General features: G+C 47.2%; 1 protein-coding gene across 5 annotated transcripts in view; it reads left to right on the top strand.

Annotated features, from left to right (window-relative positions):
* The window catches only part of DENND5A (DENN domain containing 5A), a 98,048-nt gene extending 86,107 nt beyond the window's left edge, over positions 1–11,941 (top strand). For 2 of the 5 annotated variants that reach the window (XM_032357948.1, XM_032357947.1), the window contains 10 exons: positions 864–948; positions 1,412–1,540; positions 4,772–4,893; positions 6,089–6,234; positions 6,784–6,902; positions 7,290–7,471; positions 8,063–8,145; positions 8,612–8,735; positions 9,282–9,450; positions 10,905–11,941. In XM_032357948.1, the coding sequence (XP_032213839.1) occupies positions 864–948; positions 1,412–1,540; positions 4,772–4,893; positions 6,089–6,234; positions 6,784–6,902; positions 7,290–7,471; positions 8,063–8,145; positions 8,612–8,735; positions 9,282–9,450; positions 10,905–11,088 (1,343 nt within the window). In that variant the 3' untranslated portion in view covers positions 11,089–11,941. Of the gene's footprint in view, positions 1–863; positions 949–1,411; positions 1,541–4,771; positions 4,894–6,088; positions 6,235–6,783; positions 6,903–7,289; positions 7,472–8,062; positions 8,146–8,611; positions 8,736–9,281; positions 9,451–10,904 lie in introns of those variants that run through there. The other 3 variants (XM_032357951.1, XM_032357949.1, XM_032357950.1) reach the window with 3 other exon arrangements.
* The last annotated feature ends 293 nt before the right edge of the window (positions 11,942–12,234 follow it).

The following is a 12,234-nucleotide window of genomic DNA, read 5'->3' as shown; positions in this document are numbered from 1 at the left end:
TGGTCCAGTCAGTTAAGCCTCCAGCTCTTTGTTTCGGCTCAGGTTGTGATCTCTTGGGTCATGAGATTGAGCCCTGTTTCAGGCTCTGCACTCAGTGCAATCTGCTTGGGATTTCTTCTCCCTCTCCCTCTGCCTCTCCCTTGCACTTGAGCACACGCTCATGTGCACGCAGTCTATCTCAAATAAATAAATCTTCTAAAAAAGCCAAATATAATAATAATAAAAATTCTGAAATATTGTGAGAATTGCCAAAATGTGATACAAAGACCTAAAGTGAGCAAATGCTATTAGGAAAATGATGCCAGTAGACTGCTTGACACTGAGTTGCTATAGACCTTCAATTTGTTATTTAAAAAAAAAAAAGTGCAATATCTGTGAAGCACAATGTTGTGCTTCATGAAAGCGCAACAAAATGAGGTATGCTTGTATTGCAGCATTCTGGGACATTTACACATTCCCTGGGCTCTTTTGTAGCCCAGTTTGAGGCAAGAAATAGGACATGAATAGCTCCAAATGGAAATACTGCTTCCATGGATACATAAGAACATGCTGGATTAGAAGCCAGAAGATTTGTGTTCCCTCCAGTCCTGACTTTGCCACTTGGTAACTAGGGCAAAGCATTTAACTTCTCCGAGTTTCAGTTCCCTACTCTGTGATACCTTCCTTGGCTATGTAGTTGTTAGAGGATTAAATGAGATGATATGTATAAAAGCATAACATCTGATAGCTACTAAGTACTTCATAAATATTCATGAATTGCTACATGTTACCAAAGTAACCAGCTCTTCCTTGTTCAAATTTGGGTAGTCAGCTCTTTGGATATTCAGGTCTCTCTTTGGACATGACCATCTTTTTTGTTCTAGGAATACTTCTTGATTCAGAGCGGAGGAAGTCTGATGCCAGCTCAGTCATGTCTCCCCTGAGAATCTCCCTCATTCAGGATATGAGGTCAGTCTGGATTCATATATACTAAGCCACTAAGAGCCCGTTTTCAGTTGTTCCTTAAGTGTCTACTTTCAACAGCAGAGTCTAGGGGACTTGGGCTTCTGTGGCAGCTGTATTAACCAGGAAGACTCGCCATTGGTCTTGTGCTTCATGATGTAGTTATAGAGCTGCACGAGCAGTTGAGTTTCTTGACATTTTTTGAGAATTATACCAGAGTATCACAGGGCTCCAGGGTTAGCTTGATTTTTTGAGAGCTATATTGTCACCCCTCTGCCCCCTGCAAATTGTGATGGCTTTCTGCAAAGCCACAGGGAAGCCCAGGATTTAGAGAATAAGAGAGATGAACTCTGACCAGGATGGGATCGGATTGTTTCAAGAGGCCTGCTTGGCTTTACAGGGGGAGGTATTGGTAGTGAGTTCCTCTTCTACCCCACTCCCCACCTCCTTTTTCCCATTCTCCCTTCAGGCACATCCAGAACATCGGGGAAATCAAGACTGATGTGGGAAAGGCCAGAGCATGGGTGCGACTATCCATGGAAAAGAAGTTACTTTCCAGACACCTGAAGCAGCTTCTCTCAGATCATGAACTCACCAAGTAAGGCCATTCCGCCTGGAGTAGAACCAGGCTCCCAGAAATGGTGGGGAGGGTTTGGAAACCCTTGTGTTAGGAGGGAGAATATTCACTATTTCATTTCTGCTGTGTTCAGCTAAACTCAAATTGCATATAAAGATCTTGTAATATTTCCTCTTCTCCCTCTAACTATAGAAGAAAAATTCTGCTATGTTTGTTCTTCCTATCTTCTCAATCTGCCTGTCCCCAAATATCTTTCTTAAAGAGGTATTGAGAAGATTGAGGTCCTTATTGGGTACCTCAGAGTTTTGGGGCTCCCCTCTCCCAACTGCTTGTGGGTGACTTGTATACCTCTTAGGCACGGGGCATTTTCTTGGTCTCTTTCCTGTCCTGGGGAAGAAAGGATTAGGAAAACAAAAGGAAACTTCTAAAGTAACCCTTATCTCTTGTTCTTTTCTGAGGCCAGGGTGGGCCCAAAATAACTCAGGCCTTTTTCTTACTGTCTGGACCCTGCCGGAGTCTCCATAGAGCTTAAGGGCTTTCCAGTGGCCCTTGTAGGCTCCCTCCCTCCACGCTTTCCACCTAGAAAGAGGAAGAGGAAAAATTCCAAGGTTCTCACACTCCCAGGGGCCATTCAACCTACAGTTCGCTTCTCTGCATTTGATTTTCTTTTTATTTGTTTTGTACCCTACCTACCAGAGGAATGGGAAGGAAGACTATCCCCCTTCTCTGCCTCTTGGACCACAAACTTTCCACTTTCCCTGTCTATGTTTGGCTCTTTCTTCACTGGCAAGCCTGTTGGGCATTTTTGTTTAGCATTTCCTTAGGCATCTTTTCATGGTGTCCTTTATTATTTGACTTGCCCAAGGATGATAAAGCAGAGGAGTGGGCCTTGGGGAAATTTTGTGTAGACAGTTGAGTAAACCTGCAGAATCTGTTTTTATTCAAAATGAAAATGTAATGATTTAGATTGTTTACTGTGTATGTAAACCACAGCAAGAAGTAGGTTTAAACCCTTCATAGGTCAGAGAGCTCACTTTGAGAGGTTGTGAAACAACAATTCTTAAAGCACTTAAATTTGATTTCCTAGAGGGACAGGAGGGCTTAGGAATAAAATTTGGAGTTTGGGAGAACAAGTGAACATATAAGCCTGGAGTCTGGAAGGGAAGTGTTTGTACACCAGATTCTAAGGGACAGTTGTGTATGGTTAAGAGAAAAACTTGCTATTGTAGCAGGTTAGGGCAAGAGTGTTTCTTGCTGGCCGGTGTGGGTGTCACCAGCAGGAGGACAGGGAGGCATCTGAAAGCAAGTCAAGCACAAAGAACTTTGTGAAGTCCAGTACAGTGGATAGGTCTGGGTATGTATGAGACAAAAGGCCCAGGCAGCAGCAAACGGCACACAGACCTTGGTCAGGAGGCTAGTTTTGCTTTCTTTAAACTGTAGCCCCTTTAAAAGGAGGTAAGCTGAGAATTTACTCGGTATTAGAAACTTTCCTCCTTATATTTTGGCCCCAGTACTACTCCTGTGAGTGGAAAATGAGTTTTGCTGCCACAGATTGCATTTTGGGTGGGGTAGAAGGGAGGAAAAAAAGGGGCCCTTCATCAAAACTTATTTATTCCTTCCTTCTGCTCTCTCTTACCTTTCTCTTCAGTCTGCCTAACACTCCAGCCACATCACACTACTCACGCTTCTCAGGATGCTAGGTGCTAGATTGCTAGAGTTTGTCTAGACATGTCAGAGACTTGGTTTGTCCTTCCCCTGGGCACCCATAGCATTCGTCACAGTATTTATACAAACCTGCCTCACCACTGATGGGCTATGTTATCATTGTCTAGTTGCTTGCCGCTTATTACAATTTCCTTTCATTGAGGGCATGAATGAGCATGTTGCCCAGCACCTAGTAGGTATTCACCTGGGCACATAAAATGTGTGCATAGCTGCACAGACAGGAGGAGGAGGACAGCCTTGGAGAGTATATCTTGATGGAATGCTCCTGAGTCTCTGGGATTTCCAGGTAGCCTCCAAAACTGTTTGCAACTTGGAGAAGGGAGTTAGGTCAAGGCAGGGTAAGGGGGCTGCAGGGTCTAGGGGAGAAAGTTAGCTCTTGTATACTGAGCTTACACTGTTTCTCCTTGACCTCATGCAGTGACTAATACTGTGTAGTAGCCCCTCTACCCTGAAACTCACTTTGCGTGGCTGCTGTGGCCTTATATTATCCTGTTCTCTTTCTCTTCCTGCCCTTTCCAGGATGCTGGCTTCCACAGTCCCTAGTTCTCTGCGTGCACACATGTTCTTTTCACGCTTTCTCTCTCACTTAGTGATCTCACGCATTCTCATCCCTTCTGTTTGCAGTTGTGTGACTTCCACATCTGACCCTGTAGCTTTGACTTTTCTTCTGAGCTCCAGTCCTGCATTTATTTCCATCCAGATTTCTTACCTTTAGCTCAGCGAGAACAAAAACAAGGTTCACAGAATTATTCACCATAACTACCTTTCTCTCAGATGTTTTGTTTATATCACCACTCTTCCCCCTGAATGTTCCTATTCCTCCCTACCTCGTTTGAAATTGGGGTCCAGTTTGACTCCTTGCTTTGCTTTACCTTCCACGTGCACATTTCAGGTCCTTTGCCTCTGTCTCCACCTCTCTTCTTGTCTAGTGCTGTTGTCTTAGTTTCATTCTTGGGCCCTTTTCACTCATCAGATGCACTAAATTTAAATTTTCTGAAGCCAGCTGTGGCTTTCCCTTTACTTCTAGGGTAAATTGCAGAAACCCATTGCTTATAGGGTAAGCAGTGTTTGGACTCATGGGTCTGAGGTCTGCTGGAGGGTCTGAGGCTGCCCCGATAACGACTGGTGATCACAGACCTCCTGCCATTGTTACTCCTACAATGCCCACTGGGGTGATTCCCCTAGTTAGAAGCCTGAAAGGGCCTGTGCCATCCCTGAAGGGTGACAATTCCAGCCCCCAGTTGAGGAAAGGAGACCCTGTGACTTCTGACACTGCATTGTAGTAATGTAAATCCTTGGACACAGGTAGAGTTTGGTTTTGATGTTTCTGCTATGGTTTCAGCCACTTTCCCTATAGCCCTCATTTAGATGGAGTAGCTGGCTTTGTTCCTTTTTTAGGTGGCTCTAAAAAACTTGAAGCTTGACATCTTATTCTTCCCTTAGCCGTCTCCTTCCAGAACTGAGTAATTCTAGTCTCTTTCCCCTCCTTTTGGCCGGGGGACTGATGTATTGCCTCCTCTCTGACAGAAAGTTGTACAAGCGCTATGCCTTCCTGCGCTGTGACGACGAGAAGGAGCAGTTCCTCTATCACCTCCTCTCTTTCAATGCCGTCGATTACTTTTGCTTCACCAATGTCTTCACAACTATCCGTGAGTAGCCCTGTGCTCCCCACTAGCCTTCACAATTCCAATCTTCATGAGCCTGCTAGCGCACTGTCCCTTTTTTTTAAAGAAAGAAGATTGTCACTTGTACTTTCAATTTGCTTTTTGTTTCTGTAGGAGAGAGGTACATTTGCGCTCTGTGGAGGTTGTTTTTTCTCTGAAGCTTCTTGTTCTTGTTCTGAACTGGGGAGCTCAGTCTTTTTGGCCATCATGTTGTCACTGTTGTCCTAGGCACTGCTTGGGGGGGCCTAAGGCGATGAAGGTGGAGTGGAGTTGGATGGCATGGTGAAGTTCACTGCCCTCTTTGCACACCTGTAAAGAAATCTCCCTTTTGTTTTGCGAAAGGGAAAGCAGATTCCTACTCAGAGGAGTGATACAGCATCCTAGAAGGTTTTAGACCAGCACACAGGGAAAAATTACTCCAGGTTGCAGTGGGAGATTTGGGTTCAGGCTCTGGTCTGCCCTAACTTATTAGGTTTCTGTGAGCAGAGTTGACCCCTTCTGTGGCCCTATCTCCCTAGTTGCAGAGTGAGGAAGGAGGGTTCAGTATGGTCCAAGGAAGGCTTTTGGAGGCTCATCTTCCTTTGGTACCAGGATGCTCTTTTCCTTAGGGGTTAGTCTCTGACTTTGCCCCATGGCTAGTTGTTTGGCCCATGACTCAGCAGCCTCAGCAGCATGGACTCTTGTTTCTGTATGACATCCATCCTCCCTCTCAGAGAGGAGTGTTGTAGGCTGCAGGAGAAGCAGTACTGGACTGGAACTTAGGAGACTCACTATTTCCCTGTCAGTACCTCAGAAAGAACATTATAGGACCTCTCTGGAGATTGTTATTAGAGTTCATGAGATGATAGATTGAAAAGTGCTCCGAAAAGCAATTCAGTACAACACAGAGTTGGTGATATTATTTGATGAACAAATTCACTTAGCGTCCGAGCCTGCAGATGGGCTTGGATCTTTGACCATGGGTGGTAACCCTGAGAGGAGTGAGACTGAGGGTAGGATTGGCTGATACTCTAAGCCTGCCAGAGACTAGGTCCTGGGAACTGCTGCTCCTGGCTCTGCTCAGGCTGGTACAACAGGGGCTCCAACCACGCCAGCACACCTGGGCAGGCAAGTCAGGGCCCTTTCAGGTATGGAGGGATTCCTGATCCCCCTCAATGCCTTTGTGGCTTCCCCCAAACAGTGATCCCGTACCATATCCTGATTGTTCCAAGCAAGAAGCTGGGGGGCTCCATGTTCACCGCCAACCCATGGATCTGCATTTCGGGAGAACTGGGTGAGACACAGATCCTGCAGATTCCCAGGAACGTGTTAGAGATGACCTTCGAGGTATGTGTTATCCAGGGATCACAACCCCAGGCTCTTGGGGATCTGAGTCCAACAATGCTTATGGAGGCTTTTTGCAGGGTTTTATGGTTGTCTTGCTTTTATAATGTTAATGTATTAGCACAGTTGACCTGTCCTGGGATGATCAGAGGACAAAAGCCAAGGGTTGACCCAAGAATGGGGGAGCCTGCCCTGTCTAAGTGGTCTCTGACTCGAAGACACTTCTCTGTCTGGATTTGCAGAACTCCTTGCCCTTGTCATGTTCAAAAGTCACAGAGACTTCTGAATCTCAACTACTGTCCCACTTCCAGACCCTTCTGCGTGTAGGCCCTTTTCTTCCTTTGGGTAATAGCATCTTCTTTCTTGATCATTCTCCATCAGCGAGAGTGCTGGACCCCAGCCTTGGTGGTAGGGGAGTCATGTGCTCGTCCCTGTAGATACTAAGGGACCAGGTTGCAGGCAGCCAGTCAGATCTGTACCTCTGAGTAGTGCCTCTCTGTTCTCTTAACTTCCTGACCTACCTGCCTTCTTTTTTTGGCTGTTTTTTTACAGTGCCAGAACTTGGGAAAGCTCACGACGGTACAGATAGGCCATGATAACTCTGGGTTATATGCTAAATGGCTGGTGGAGTATGTGATGGTTAGGAATGAGATCACAGGACATACCTATAAGTAAGTGTTCCCTCACCTGTGCCCTGAGATAGTGGGGTAAGGTATACCAGGGGCTGGGTTTAATGCCTGGGTATGTGGAGTTCCCAAGGAGATCCTTTAGGTCGTGGTAGACTGAGGTACTTCTGTTTGGCTCTGCCTCATGCACCTGAAAAGAAACAGAAGGAGGGTTTTCCAAGCTAAGACATCTGATGTTGGTGTACACAGGTTCTAGCTACCCATCATTCAGGGGTCTTTCCCAGTGATGCACAGTGGGGCGGATGAGCAGGGCTTTGAGGAACCCAAGCCTGGTTTCAGAGCCTGTCTCCAGGGATTGGCTCAAAAGATGGCTTTTGCTGAGCAGCATGGGGAGGAGCTGGCAGCTCTGACAGGCCATTGCTTGACCTTTAGGTTCCCATGTGGTCGGTGGTTGGGGAAGGGCATAGATGATGGGAGCTTGGAGCGGGTCCTGGTTGGGGAGTTGCTCACATCCCAGCCTGAGGTGGACGAGAGGCCGTGCCGGACCCCGCCCCTGCAGCAGTCCCCCAGCGTCATCCGGAGACTCGTTACCATCTCACCCAACAACAAGCCCAGTAAGTGGGAGGAGCGATTGGGCCCTCATGCCCCCCAGGTGGGGAATGTGGGCAGATGTCTGGGATCCTGATGTGTGAGTCCATACCTCAGCCTCTACAGCTGCCTTGGTATCTGTCACCCTCCTCTCATGAATCTCTGTGTGTGTGTGTGTGTGTGTGTGTGTCGGGGGGGGTGTCACACTCAGAGGCTTCTACAGCCTGGCCTAGGTCCTCTGTACTATTTATATATGATTCTAGAGAGTGAGAGGTCTACCTTCTGGCCTTCTCCTTCCTTGTTCTTGGGCCTCACAGCCAAGTCTTGCCCTCTTTTGGTTGCCAGAAGTTCCAGGGTAAAATGGAAAATAAACTTTCCCTGCCTCTTTTAGAGATGGAGCTCTGAGGTAACTCTGAAAAGCTTTTGTTTTTCCCCAAGATTTTAGAAAGGGCTACCTCAACAAAGTTGAATGGGCAAGAGCCACTCTTACTAGGGTCCAGTCCAGGCTATCCTGCCTCTCTCATGTGCCCTTCCTATGTCCTTAGTCTTGTGCTCAGTCAACGAGGCATTGTTAAGCCTCTGAGATTGGTTAGGGATGTCTGCTTGATTTTTATCAGAGCTGAACACCGGGCAGATCCAGGAGTCCATCGGGGAGGCAGTCAATGGTATCGTGAAGCACTTCCATAAGCCTGAGAAAGAGGTGAGCCTTCCTGCCCTCCAACCCAGGGCTTTATATTGGAGAGAGAGAATAATCTTTTTCCAGGCCCATGTAGTGCGGACAACCTGGAGTCTAGAGTGTGTGCCTCGGGGTCTCTGCCAACTTTGGGTTACCCTGTTTCCTTACACACTAATGACCCAGTAGAGTCCCTTGGGCCCCTAATGAGCAGTGTATTTTCCTGTCTTCTTCTGGATTTTCCTGGATCTCCCTGAACAATGGTCACTCTGGCTTTGCCCCTGTCGTGGGGATCCAGATCCATCCATCTGTTCAGCAGCTACGCACTGGCAGCTGCTCTGTGCTTCTCACTGTGCCAGGTGCTGGGGAGACAGACAAGGTCCCAGCCAGGCTTTTGCTGCCCTCCCAGCTGTGGACTCTGGTTTCGGGGAAGCAGTGGTGGGGAGACAACTTGGCTGAGGCAAGCCTGGCATTCTCTTATTTCTTTACATAGCGAGGCAGTCTGACGCTGTTGCTCTGTGGAGAATGTGGCCTTGTCTCGGCCCTGGAACAGGCTTTCCAGCATGGATTTAAATCTCCCCGGCTCTTCAAAAATGTCTTCATTTGGGATTTCCTGGGTGAGTTGAGCCAGGGTGTGAGGGTGGGAAAAGTATGTAGAGACATGGGACCTCACCCACACACTGTGGGTTCTGACCACTGGGGTCTGAGGTGCAGAAGCCAAACCAGGTGACTCTCAAATTAGATCTAGTTTTGTTTGCTCTGGCTTTTCTTGAAGGCTTAGAAACAGTCCTCACACTTTTTCCTTGTAGACTCAAAAGGCCAGTTGATAGTATTTGGAGCCCAACCCTTGTGATGTACCCACTTGGAGAATTTTCATGCAAGAACCTTTTCCCTCAAGAATGTTTTTCTTGCTTCTTTTTTTAAACTTCAGACTAGGGAAAAGACCATCTTTATATCAGGGGCCACGTAAGGAAATTTAAAACATAAGAATAGGGACCTTATATTTTGACATGTGACCAGCAATGTCAGAACATTCATGTTACAATAACTTACCTGCAGCAACATGGAGAGACCCATGGGACATAGGACTTGCCCACAGGACAGTCAGGCATAGGTTGGTTTTGAGAGTCTTTGTCACTGGGAAGCTTTTCTGCTCTTCACAGAAAAAGCACAAACCTATTATGAGACTTTGGAGCAGAACGAACTTGTCCCTGAGGAAAACTGGCACACGAGGGCCCGGAACTTCTGCCGCTTTGTTACCGCAATCAATAACACTCCCCGGAACATAGGCAAGGACGGCAAGTTTCAGATGCTGGTGTGCTTGGGAGCCAGGTACTGCAGCCGCGTGGCCCCAAGCCTCGGAGGTGGTGCCGGGGGCCTAGCATGCGGGGTGGAGTGGGGAGCGGCTAATGACTCAAGGCCGCTGGGCAGGGGAGGCCTTAGAGGCCCTGAATTTCCCTGTATGAAGCATATGTGTGGGGATGAGAGTGTGTGTAACTGGTGGGGGCACATTTTGTTAGGGAGGACTAGCACCATCCCACTGGTGAGATTTGAAGCAGAGTCTATCTAGTCATTCCTTCAGCAAACATTTGGCTGTGTCAAGCATTATGGAAGGCAGGGGGAATGAACTGAATAAAACATGGTCCCTACCATTTAAAAGTTTACATGTCCAAATTAAAGACGGTTCAAGGCAGAAGGTTGTGAGAGTCCCAAAAGGAAGCATACATTCATAGTTACACTGAAACTGTTGAGGAGAAAGATCAGAGAAAGGAGGAGGTGGTATCTGAGGCTTAGAGGTGGGGAGGGAGTTTGAAGCAGACAGAATATGCAGAGAGGTCCTAAAGGAAGCAAAAAACGTGGAGTTAGGAAATAACAGGTTAACGTGGGAAGGACAGTCATAGGAAACAGTTGAAAGGAGGATAGGGGCCTTGGGGAGCTGGGGCAGAGAATCCTTCCATATTAGGATAGAGTTGTTTAATCAGGGCACTGAAATAATATGAGTTTGATACCATGCATGGTATACATCAGAGTGGGAAGATTGTTGGGGCTCTTCCTGTGGGTCAGGTGAGGACGTGAAGGCCAAATAAATGTAAGGCAGAGGTTCATTTGGGCCAAGGAAGGCATAGTAGTTAAAAACAGACTCTGGAACCAGATTCACTAGGTTCATATTTTCAGATCAGCCTCTCACTAGCCATATGAACTTGGACAAGCTACTTAATCTCTCTCTACCTCAATTTCTTCATCTATAAAGTAGGGGTAATAATAACACTGATAGTACCTACCTCATATCATAGGGTTGTTATGAAGGTTAAAAGCTCTTAAAACAGTGTCTGGCACATGCCAAGTGCTATGTGGATGTGAGCGCTTAGGATTAGTTCTGGTGGTGATAGTTCTGGGGAGGACTGTTGCTCTGGAACAGATTGGCTGTTGAGAGGGAAGAGGTGGTGCTGACTGGACCTCGTGTCTGGCTGGGGTTTAGGGAACTGGGGGAAGTAGGGGGAGGCAGGGGAGGAGGTGTGGACCTGGTGGCAGGTAATGGGGTCAACTTGGGTCAAGTTGGGTTGGTGTCCCTGGGGCTTAGTCCCTAGCAGGAGCCTTTTAAAACCATGTAAGGCCTCTTTGCCAGGCACTGTTGGGGGAGGGAGAAGGGGCTGAGGTAGCTATCTACTTTTCCAGCCTCAGACTTTGTTCAGACTGTGATGGAGCAAGTTTCCCCCTTGATCTTGTACTAACTATTTCCCTTCCCCTTCCCTTCTGATCCGCCCGGACTGACCCTTCCTCACCAGAGATCACCTTCTACACCATTGGATTGCCCTGCTGGCCGACTGCCCCATCACTGCACACATGTATGAGGATGTGGCGCTGATCAAAGACCACACACTTGTCAATTCCTTGATCCGCGTGCTGCAGACATTGCAGGAGTTCAACATCACACTGGAGACGTCCCTTGTCAAGGGCATCGACATCTGACCTCTCAGCACCAGCTAGCAGCAGGACGGAGAGAGACTCACCCTGCAGCTCTGACCCTTTTTCCCAAGGGGATTTAAGCAAGTTATGCAGGAGACAGGAGATGTACACTCACTGTAAAAAGAAAAGTAGAGGATTTTTGGAATAAATAATCTATTTTAGAGTTTATTTGCTGATTTGCTTTTTACACACTTTCATGTGAAAGAGTGATAGGGAGAGGGAGACGAGGTTGGTGCCGCTTATTTTGAAGCTGGTACCCTCCCTCGCCATGGCCGCAAGCTGGGAGCCTGCGGCCTCCCCGGACTGAGCCTGCGGCGTGCGGGCGGAGCAGCTCTGCTTCCTCACCCGCGCCTGGTCATGAGGCCATTCCACGTTGTTTTTAAACTAATGTTTTCTATATTAACATTGTTATGGATACTTGGCTTTCACGGGCCACACACAGGTGTGCTGAGCAGGAAGCCCCAAGCTCCAATCAAAGGGATTTTTAGTAGTGCCTCTGTGAGCACTGATGAGTCAGTCCCACATCTTTTCTTTTTTTGTCAGTATTATTTGGAACGGAGACATGCCGGGATGCACCATCGTGCAGAAGATCACGTTTCCTCTTGGCACACAGCTGCACGAAAGTAAACATAAGCATGTTTTAACAGGTTTTCATTTTCTTTTTTTTTCCTCTTATTTATTTAACCCTCCATTGTGTGTTTTAAATTTTCTTTTCTTTTTTCTTTTTTCTTTTTTTAAGGAAGGAAAAAGCTTGTCACAGTCTAACTGGCTATGTTATTATTGTTAAATTTATGTTGTTTTGCAACCTAGAAACCAGCTACAATATGGCCCACTTAATAAAACACCTGAAACAAAACTGCATGGATCCCTGACTTTTATGGGGGGTTTGTGAGCAGGGGGTGGTGGGGGATACAGTTAGGTCCATGTGAAAGACCAGTGTGAGAGGCGTCGCATTGCCTAGGCTCCTCCCTCAACTGCCCAAGGTGCCCTCTCAGGGCCTGGCAGCTCCTGGGTCCTTCCTGCTGTAGCACCAGGACCTTTCCCTAGTTTTTTTTTTTTTAACTCAAATCGCTATTGAGAAGGATGCATTTAAGGGTTATTTTCCCACTCCACAGAAGACGAGGCTGAGGCACAGAAGGGAAGGGACCT

This window comes from Mustela erminea, chromosome 9, assembly GCF_009829155.1.
Source record: "Mustela erminea isolate mMusErm1 chromosome 9, mMusErm1.Pri, whole genome shotgun sequence".
NCBI lineage: Eukaryota > Metazoa > Chordata > Mammalia > Carnivora > Mustelidae > Mustela > Mustela erminea.
This window is presented reverse-complemented; position numbering and strand designations above follow the sequence as displayed.